We start from the raw sequence: 10,102 nt of genomic DNA on the forward strand, positions 1-10,102 counted from the left end.
TTGGCCACAGCCTCAAGGAGGTGGAGAGGCAGTGGCCAACCAGAAAGGAGATGGGCTACTGGACAGGGAAAACAGAAGAAAACTTCCTGGCCCTCGTGTCTCCTCATCTTTGGCAAACTGGGAGACTGGGCAGGGTCCCAGGCTTGGCTGCCCCACCCTCTCACTCAGATCACATCGTTCCTCTCAGTAAACCTCAAAGTGCCTGGGAGTGACCTAAAAGTGGCTGGTGAACCTAAGTGACGTGTACACTGACCCACAAATAGAGATTCACGCCTGTATGTCCATTTACCAATCAGCCATACACTTATTCAATCAGCAAGCACATAAGAAACACAACATTGCAAAGTCCAGGGCTTATGAGCTGAAATGAGGAAAAGAATGGGGGTGGGGGAGAAAGAGGAGGGTGGAGAAAAAGAAAGAAAGATGATTTTTTTCAGTGCCCTGGGAATACTTATTGGGAGTGGATATTTCCATTTTCCTTGGACTCTGGAATATAGCACAGTACCTGGCAAAGAGAAGGTGCTCAGCACTTGTTGGAATTAAGTTAGATTCTTACTAACAATCCTGGGTGGTTTGGGGGAATAGAGAAATATGGGTACCCAGGATTTCCCATTGAAACTGGGGAGGAAAAGGCTTTGCTGCTGGTTATGCTTCACTAAAGCTCAGGAGACTGGTTTGCGAGGGAACAGGTTTTACTGAAAGCCGATGAGCAGAGAGAAGACTTTCTTTCTCATAGAGGGTGTGGAAAGCTTTTATAAGAGAGGGACATAGAGGAATGGAAGCCAGGGAATATAATCTGTAGATTTAGCTTGGCTGTGTCTATCTAGCCAGAGAGTCTTGGTCTAATTTCCTTGGTGACTGTCCCCAGCATGAGAAAGTTTTCCGGTCTCTGTAAGGGGATGTTCAGGAGCTATTTCATCTTCAGTGTGCCCTAAAAGGGCTTTCCCAAAGCCTTTACACTTGTCTAACTCTCTTGACATGTAAGTTGTAATAATACCAACATTTTATTTTTGCATATAAAAAACTTGTTTTTTTTTCCTAGTTGTCAAAATGCTTTAACATGCATTATGTCACTTGATCCTCACAACCTAATAAAGGAGGAAAGGTACACTTTTTAAAAATATATGTTTTTAGTCTTTGATGGATCTTTATTTATTTACTTTTTATTTATATGCAGTGCTGAAATCGAACCCTGTGCCTCATACATGCTAGGCAAGTGCTCTACCACTGAGCCACAACCCCAATCCTGGGTACATATTTTTTCTTTTATTTCATTTTTCAAATAAATAAACCAAATTTGAGAGAAATTGTGACTTACATGGGTCACAATCTTTCCATTTCCTCTTAACAATTGCAATAGCTTTAAAGACCTATCACAACACATACCAAGTAATAGTTCTTCAGAATCATCTTTCGAATGAAGCACTAATTCACCTGGTTAGTGTCTCTTCCAATCTCCTCTCCATATTGCTCACCATCCACCTTGTACTTACTCTAACCAACAGAGTTTTCATGTTGTTCCTTTTGATGAATTATAACAGAAACAAAACAAAAAAAATGTGAAGATCCAGGGCCCATGAGACTCTCCACTTAGGGACTGATCTGGCTACCCTGTTTAAAAGAATTTGATAGCTCTCATTGGCAACATTTACCCTATAAAAGAACGCCTAATCCAAAAAGCATTTTGTAGAATTCATTATGAAATATTTAGCATGAAATATTTCAGGTTTTAAATTTCTCATCGAAATCAAGATCAAACTCAGTTAAAATGTTATAAGATGAAATCTCTTTATGGAGTATGATTTCTACAATAGCTTCTGGAACTTTAGGATGGTAGTGTTCGTGAACATGTAGGAACATTTCCCCACTTTCTTCAGTGAGACATTGATTGTTCCAACCTGTCTTAATAAATCTAGAATGTAGGAAAACTTTAGGGGGAGCAGTAGGTTAGAAATGGGCAATTGGTCTGTCTCTACCACCCTGAATGCTCAGATCCTGCCTGAGCTCAAAAGCTATGCAGGTCTGAGCCTGGTTAGTATTTGGGTGAAAGAAAGGGGTGCGGAAACTGCTGCTGCACGTCATTTGTCTGAGTTTGAGATCATGTCCATTGTCCAGGTAAAAAAAAAGAGCGGGGAGGACTGATGGAGATTATGGGGTAAGAGCGGGAGGTTAAAGCCCTGAGGACCACACTTTCTCACTCCTACTATTTACCTGTAAGCTCGATGAGCTGCTCCCTGAAGGATCTCTTGTTCTTCTATTTCAGACTTCAGTTCACTCAATTGCACCGCCAGTTCCTTCTCCAATAGCTGGGTCCTCTCTGTGGAAGTGATCTTATAAATTTCATCCATGTTTTGCATTTGCTCTTTTTCCGTATCCCTGAAAAAGGAGGCATAAAGCTCGTGGCTGACTTCCCCAGCAACCATTATCCAGCCCGTCGGACTTTGTCTCCAAGAAATAATGTCAACTTCATTAAAAAACATGCTTTTGCAATTTGAAGGAACATTCGGGTTAGACTGCTGTTATTTATAATTTATTACCATTATGTAAATAGTAGAGAAAAAGTAGGTTAGACTCTCCACTCACCAAAATCACCTGCTTAAAATTGGCAACTGTTAGGAGAAAACATAGGGTCAACACTCCATAAGATTGGTTGCAGGCACTGACTTCTTCAACCAGATCCCTAAAGCTCAAGAAATGAAACACGAATCAATAAGGGAGATGCTACCAAATTTAAAAGTTTCTGCACAGCAAAGGAAGTGATTGAGAGCACTGGTACCACCAGTGATGAGAACCAATCAGGGCCAAGGTCCATTTCCCCAGATGTGACAATGGAACACTGGAGACTCCGAGATAAGCATAGAAGGCAAGTTTTATTTAAAGGATAGAACAGAGACAGACTTCTCCCCAGAGAAGGGGTCCAGAGCTGGTATCCAAAGATGGATACCAGCTTTTATACATTTTAGATTTTCTTTGTTCTCATGCCCTTTCCCCCCCTTATCTTTTTTTTTTTTTTTTTTTTTTTTAATATTTATTTTTTTAGTTCTCGGCGGACACAACATCTTTGTTGGTATGTGGTGCTGAGGATCGAACCCGGGCCACACGCATGCCAGGCGAGCGCGCTACCGCTTGAGCCACATCCCCAGCCCTCCCCCCCTTATCTTGCTTTTCTCTTCTCCCCATCTTGCTTACGTGACCATTGGTCAGGAGATGAGCCAAAAGGTGAGAAGGAAGCCCTCCAGGTGTAACTTTCTACATCTGCTCAAACAGGCAGCCCTGGAGATGCTTGTTAACAGCTCTTTGGGAGGAACTGTTCCCCATAGGCAGGTCACCTTGGTAATTGGTGGAGGGGGAAGGGCTTTGGAAATGTCAGCTTTGGATTTTCTTTTCTTTCCTTTCCAACCAGCCCCCCATCTTCCCCATCCAACCCAACTGTTCATTAACTATATTGACGGCTATTTGTTCCCCAGCTTCAGCATGAAGAGAGAACCTACAAAATAGAAGAAATTTTTTTTTACCAGTTACTGCTCTGACAGGGGATTAATATCCAGAATATAAAGAGAACTCAAAAAACTTAATACTGATAAATGGTTGGAAATGGAGAACATCATGCTAAATAAAATAACCAGATTCAAAAAATCAAGGGTCGAATGTTTTCCCTCCCGTGGAAGCTAGAGCAAAATAAGGAAAAAAAGAACAGGGATCAGATGTCATGAAGATATAGGGAAGATCGATGGAGTGGAAAAAGGAAATTGAGAGGGAGGAAGGATAGGAAAGAGGAGGAAATGCAATTGAATTTAATAAAATCGCATTGTGTGCATATATAAAGATATCACAGGGAATTCCACCTTTATGTATATACTGTAAATAGTAGGAAAAAAGTAGGTTAGACTCTCCGCTCACCAAGATTACCCTCTAAAAATTGGCAACTGTTAGAAGAAAATATAGGGTCAACACTCCATTAGATTGGTTGCAGGCACTGACTTCTTAAACAAGAACCCTAAAGCTCAAGAAATGAAACAAGAATCAATAAGGGAGATGCTACCAAATTAGAAATAAATAAATGAGTGAAAGGAAGATCAATAAAATAAGGGAGATGCTACCAAATTAAAAATAAATAAATGAGTGAAAGGAAGATCAATAAAATAGAAGAAGGAAAATAGTGGGGGGTTGGGGGAGGGAGTGGGGAAGAAAAGGGAGTAAATCAAATTACATGCATGTATGATTTTGTCAAAATAAACCCAACTATGTATGACTACAATGGCATAACAACAACAAAAAAAATTGTCTGCTGAATTGGTATCATATAATGACAATGAACAACGAGGACTTTCTATTTTAAATGAGACCAATGCAGGGGAAGGACAAGATGATTGGGGACCCAAATAGAGGTCATGCCCTGTGTGAAGAGGTTATCTTCTTTACCCAATGGTACCCATAGCCCGTACTGCCTCTGGAATTACCAAACGCACCAGGTAGGGGACATGTCACCTGAATCCTGCGGGGGGGGGGGGGGGGGGGGAAGCATCTTTCAGTCTGAAAAATCCACAAACTCTAACAGATCCTAGGCAAAGGCAAAGAGAACAGATCTACAAAAGGTACCATTAGCATTTCTTCCCTTCTGGCAAGGCACTGAGGCAACTGAAATTAGTGTGATGTGTAGAAAATGTAGGAATCCTGTATTTCCTGGTGCTTTCTTCCTGGGAGTGGTGGTGCACTCCTGATCCAGACTACTGGGTGATACCACCGGTTATCCGAGCCGAGTTCTGCTCCCTCAAGCACACTGAGTCAAGCATATAAAGCAGGGTTTGCTTTAAAAGGAGTAACACACACCTCTCCCGGAAGGGAGAAGGGAGCCATAGTTGTATCCTGGTATCCCACGAAGTGAGGATGTTTTGCCCCTTTTATACATCCTAGATTTCTTTGTTCTTTTGCCTCCCTCCCACACCTTATCTCTTTCTTTCCTGCATATGTGACTAAGCTCAGGAGATGGCCCTTGTGGGATGGCCAAAAGGTGAGAAGCAGATGGGCAGGGAGAAGAGCCAATGGAGTCATCCAGGCAAGTAGGAGCCTCGAGACAATAATTAACAACTTTTATTACTCCCTGTAGGGAGGGACAATTCCTGGGACAGGTTACCTTAGCAACAGGTTGGGGCAGGGGCAGGTTATCTTTTTTTTTTTTTTTCCTAATGATTTTTTAGTTGTAGGTGGACACAATAACTTTATTTTTATTTAGTTATTTTTATGTGAAGCTGAGGATCAAACCCAGTGCTTCACTTGGGCTAGGCCAACGCTCTCCCACTGAGCCACAACCCCTGCTCCCAGGGGCAGGTTATCTTGATGAGAGTGGAGGAAGGTCTCTGAAGACATTAACATTTCAATCCCTCAGGGATGGTCTCCAAATTGGCCTCCATTCTCTCTACCTGACCTGATTACCTATCTACACTGACTGCCTATCTTTAATTCTGGCTTCCTCAAGAGGCTGCAGCAGGAGGATCTCAAGTTCTTGGCAAATTCAAAGCTGTTCTGGGCAACTTGGCAAGATCCTATCTCAAAAAAGGGTAGGGGAGGGAGGGGTGTCTGGGGTTGTAGCACAGTAGAGTTCAGTGGTAGAGCACTTGCCTGGCATATATGGAGCCCTTGTTTGGACCCCAGTACCACCAATGAAAGAGAGTGAGCCTTTTTTCCCTCCAGTTTCTGAGGATTTGAACTGAAAACTAGCTCAGCATCCATTGATAAAGGAATGAATCAAATCGATAAGGACAGATCCATAATGCTTAGTGTTCTTCCCTTAAATGTGTTTTTTCCCCCTTTGACCATTTAAAATATACAAAAATTACAAGGAAATTAATAGTAACACCATGAGGTTGGGGCTGTAGCTCAGTGGCAGAGCGCTTGCCTTGGATGTGGAAGGTACTGGGTTCGATCCTCAGCACTACATAAAGGCAATGCTGTCCATCAACAGCTACAAAAAATTAAAAAAAAAAAATAGTAACACCATGAAATCACTGGATATGATCTAATTATGTTAATGTCCTCACATTAATATGTTTTCCTATATATTTACCTATATGTGGGTATATGTATGTGGACATGAAATTCCTCGCTTCAGTATAAATAAATTCTGTGAATTTTAAAAATGGTCCCTGTTCCAGTTTTGACTGTGGGGGTTTATCAGGTGAGAATGTGTGCCTCTTGCCCCACCTTCAGGTTTTCAAAGATTTGTGGAGATTATATTCTAAATACTATGAATGGCAGTTATTGCTGACATCTAACCTGCTTCAACTGGAACATGGGTATGTACAATATTCTCTCCACATAGCTAAAGTGTTTATCCATAGGTTTTATTATTATTATTATTATTATTATTATTATTATTTGTTTGAAGACATGAGCTTCTGGCTATGCAAAATATACCAAGGATGGAGAACTGTTTAACATGATCATGAAGCTGGATGCAGTGGTGCATGCCTGAAATCCCAGTGACTGGGGAGGCTGAGGCAGGAGGATTAGGGGTTCAAAGCCAGACTCAGCAACTTAGCGAGGCCCTAATAACTCAGTGAGACCCTGTGTCTAAATAAAATACAAAATAGGACTGGGGATATGGCTCAGAGGTAGAGCGCCACCGGGTTCAATCCCAAGTCCAAAAACAAAAACAGCATGATCATGATCCATGCATATTTGGGTTTGGAAGAAAATTATACTTGTGCATTAAATGTGTTTTCTTCATTTTGGCTGTCTATATTCGACTTCCTGATTTTACCACTGAATAAAAATAGTGGATAATTTCCACCCCACTCCCATCTGGTTCACAGTCAAGACAAATTCAACGTAACTTTTAAGTACTTGGTGTCCAGATTCTAATTTACAATGACCCACAAGTCCAGAGGCCCATGAATTGCAGGGGATTCAGTAGATGATGTGTTTCTGCCTGTACCTGCCCTCCACAAGGAGGAATAAAGTCAGTTAATTCATGTGTCCGAGATTTAAAATATTTAAACCTTTTTCCCTTTTTGACCTTCCTAGATTTTCATTTTTCCTTTCAGAGATATTTCATTTTTTCCAGATAATCTGCTGCTGTTTTAACAATTTAAGCTGTGGAGATGTTTTGTGTAGCAATAAAAGGGACATCTACAGGTCTTAGCATCTACAGGTCTATGTGGAGGCTTCCTTTGAGAGTCCGTTTGTTCTTTCTGTAATTATTAAAAATGGAAACTCGAATCCATGTTCAGTGTAGACCGTGAACCTGCTGAGTAATAAATCTGCCATGTGGGGCTCGCTGCTGGAGCTTATTAAAATGCACTGTATGGCTCTTAGCAAAAGTCAAATGTTGTTATGAAAAATATTTGCCACTTGGCAGTCTCTTTTCAAGTTGGACAAACAGTTAAACAGCTGCCTTAACAGCTGCATTCCAACCGGCTGCCAAGAGCAGCAGCAACAGAAACTGGCTGATTCTTCTCCCAGAGGACAGATATTCTGCCTCCACTTCCTGGTCAGTTTCAACACTTCACAACTCAGAAATGAGAACATTTAATCCTGCACTGTCTAGCTTGCTCTGCTTAAGGACAGTATTCAGAAAATTAACATAAGGAGAGGTTAGTCTTTGACAACTGTCCACAAAATGGATCTGACTCAGAGGAATCCATAGCTGCTGAGCACTAGCTTCAAAGAGACAAGTGTTTATGTGGGGTGGGAGAGAGTGGAGAGAATGGTTCCTTTTATTGAGCACTTACTGTGTGTCAGGCAAACTGGATTCACCTTTAGTTTTGGAAAAGAGCTTCTCATAAATTTCTTCAGTAGCATTTTTTTTAGATAGATAGATAGATAGATAGATAGAGATAGAGAGAGAGAGAGAGAGAGAGAGAGAGAGAGAGAGAGAGAGAATTTTTTAATATTTATTTTTTAGAGAGAGAGAGAGAGAGAATTTTTTAATATTTATTTTTTAGAGAGAGAGAGAGAGAGAATTTTTTAATATTTATTTTTTAGTTTTCGGCGGACACAACATCTTTGTTTGTATATGGTGCTGAGGATCGAACCGGGGCCGCACGCATGCCAGGCGAGCACTCTACCTTGAGCCACATCCCCAGCCCTTCAGTAGCATTTTTATTAAGTACATTTAATTAACTATTTATTACTTTTATATGTTGAAAGTAGTGGTAAAATTTAAACTCTAATAAGACAAAGATAGATTATCTTGAGCAGAGTTAGGAAGTGAGTGGCTGGAATTAACTTGGATGGAGTGGGCATGTTTAGGAGAGTAACAGTGAGTACCTTTACATCCTGCCAGGAAATGGATAATGTGTGTTAAATATTTCAAGGTATCTACTAAAAGAATAGAAATGCAACTTAGAGGTTCCCAGACAAGTGGGAGTGAGGGTGTGGGATAGGACTTTTAAATCCAACAAAAGGCAGGAAAAGAGGTAGGGAGAATTGGTAGAAATAAGTTCAAATATATCAGTAATTATAATAAATGTAAGTGGATTAAGGCTATCTATCAAAAGACATAAATCACAGCTTCAAGTATTCTTAAGGTCCCTCAATTTTGGTGATGTGATGTACCAAAAAACAGTAATGATTTTTATTATAGCAAATGGCAGGATTTAAACTGATAAGCATGCTGACCCTATATCACTGTGGAGAACCTCAACCTTCTTCATGAAGCTTCACGCACAGGTAGATACTCTATGATCTTCCTGATCTATCATATTTTTAATGCATGGTCATCTTGATCATGGAATGTTCTTCCATGCTTGATGAAATTTTTCTATTTTTCCATTGCATGCCAACTTCTTCATTAGTAGGGATATAGCTAAGCCGTTTTAACAAAAAGACACAATCATCAAAGTGGATGAGTCTCTCTGCTATAACAGTGCTAATGTAAGGGACCAGAGCAGGTTTGCTATGACTGGACATTTGAGGACAGAGATTCCAAGTCTGCTCCATCATCCCTTAGACACTGTCCAGACAAACACATTAGGGTAGTTCCTCAGTGTGGCTGTGTAACGTGACCTTTGTAGCAGGCACAAGGTATAGATATATTTGATGGTCTGAACTGAATAACCTGCTTCTATTTCTAGTTTTCGAGAATTCTTTTTTTTTCCTTAAAAGGATATTCAATTGTGTCAAATGCATCTGTTGAGATAATCGTGATCTTCTGTTTATATCTATCTGTTATTGTGGTGAATTCCATGGATTTTGAAGTGTTAATCTAACATTATGTTTTTGAAATAAACTCCATATGGTCATGATTTTTTTTTAATAGAAAAGTAGATCAAATTCTCTACTATGTTATTTTAGGGTTTTTGTATTTAAATTTCTGAAATTAGCCTGTCATTTTCTTCTTATTTTTTTTTTTTTTTGGTCAAATTTTGGTCAAGTTTATGCTGGCCTCATAAAACAATTTGTGAAGTAACTTTCTTCTCTATTTTCTGAAAAAAAGAAAATGATTTGTAATACTTCTTCCTTAAAATGGTTGAAATATTTCACCTGTAAAACATTTTAACATGAAGTTTTCTTTTCAGTACTGAGGATTGAGCCCAGGGGCACTTTACCACTGAGCTATATCCATAGCCCTTTTAAAAACTTGCAAAATTGCCCAGGCTGGCCTCAAACTTGTGATCTTCCTGCTTTCCGAGTAACTGCGATTACTGGTATCAGTTGCTGTGTCCAGCTTCTGAAGTTTTCATTAATAAACTCAATTTCTTTAACAGATATATTTTATACATACACATATTATGCATTCATATTTTGTATTTATTTTTGTATTCATTTTAATAATATTTTTTAAAAAACATTTGCCAGATGTCACCGGTGAAATGTGCATAAACCAAATGGGCATGCAAGCCATTGGGTAGGAAAATCTGTTATCTGGGAACTCAAGCGGCACTCCTGCTGATTTGAGACTGCCCAGTTCATGTGATATCCTACTTAGCTCTGTCAGGTTCAGCACTGCACTGGAGCTGGGGTGACCCACTGGAGCCACACAGACACACAGCCTCTCAGAGATGGGTGTGCCTTCCAAGATGCCAATCAACGTGTTGACTGCAAGAACCCATGAAGCAAGACTCCACCTGCTGAAACCTAAACCCTGCCTTTGTTGTACTCT

General features: G+C 40.1%; 1 protein-coding gene across 7 annotated transcripts in view; it reads right to left on the minus strand.

The window, feature by feature from the left end:
- Positions 1-10,102, minus strand: part of LOC101969599 (uncharacterized) — a 171,852-nt gene that overhangs the window by 135,209 nt on the left and 26,541 nt on the right. For all 7 annotated transcript variants that reach the window (XM_040283177.2, XM_078019519.1, XM_021729725.3 and 4 more), the window contains exon 2: positions 2,212-2,376. In XM_040283177.2, coding sequence (XP_040139111.2) covers positions 2,212-2,376 — 165 coding nt within the window. The remainder of the gene's footprint in view (positions 1-2,211; positions 2,377-10,102) is intronic.

Source organism: Ictidomys tridecemlineatus, chromosome 8, assembly GCF_052094955.1.
Source record: "Ictidomys tridecemlineatus isolate mIctTri1 chromosome 8, mIctTri1.hap1, whole genome shotgun sequence".
Lineage (NCBI taxonomy): Eukaryota > Metazoa > Chordata > Mammalia > Rodentia > Sciuridae > Ictidomys > Ictidomys tridecemlineatus.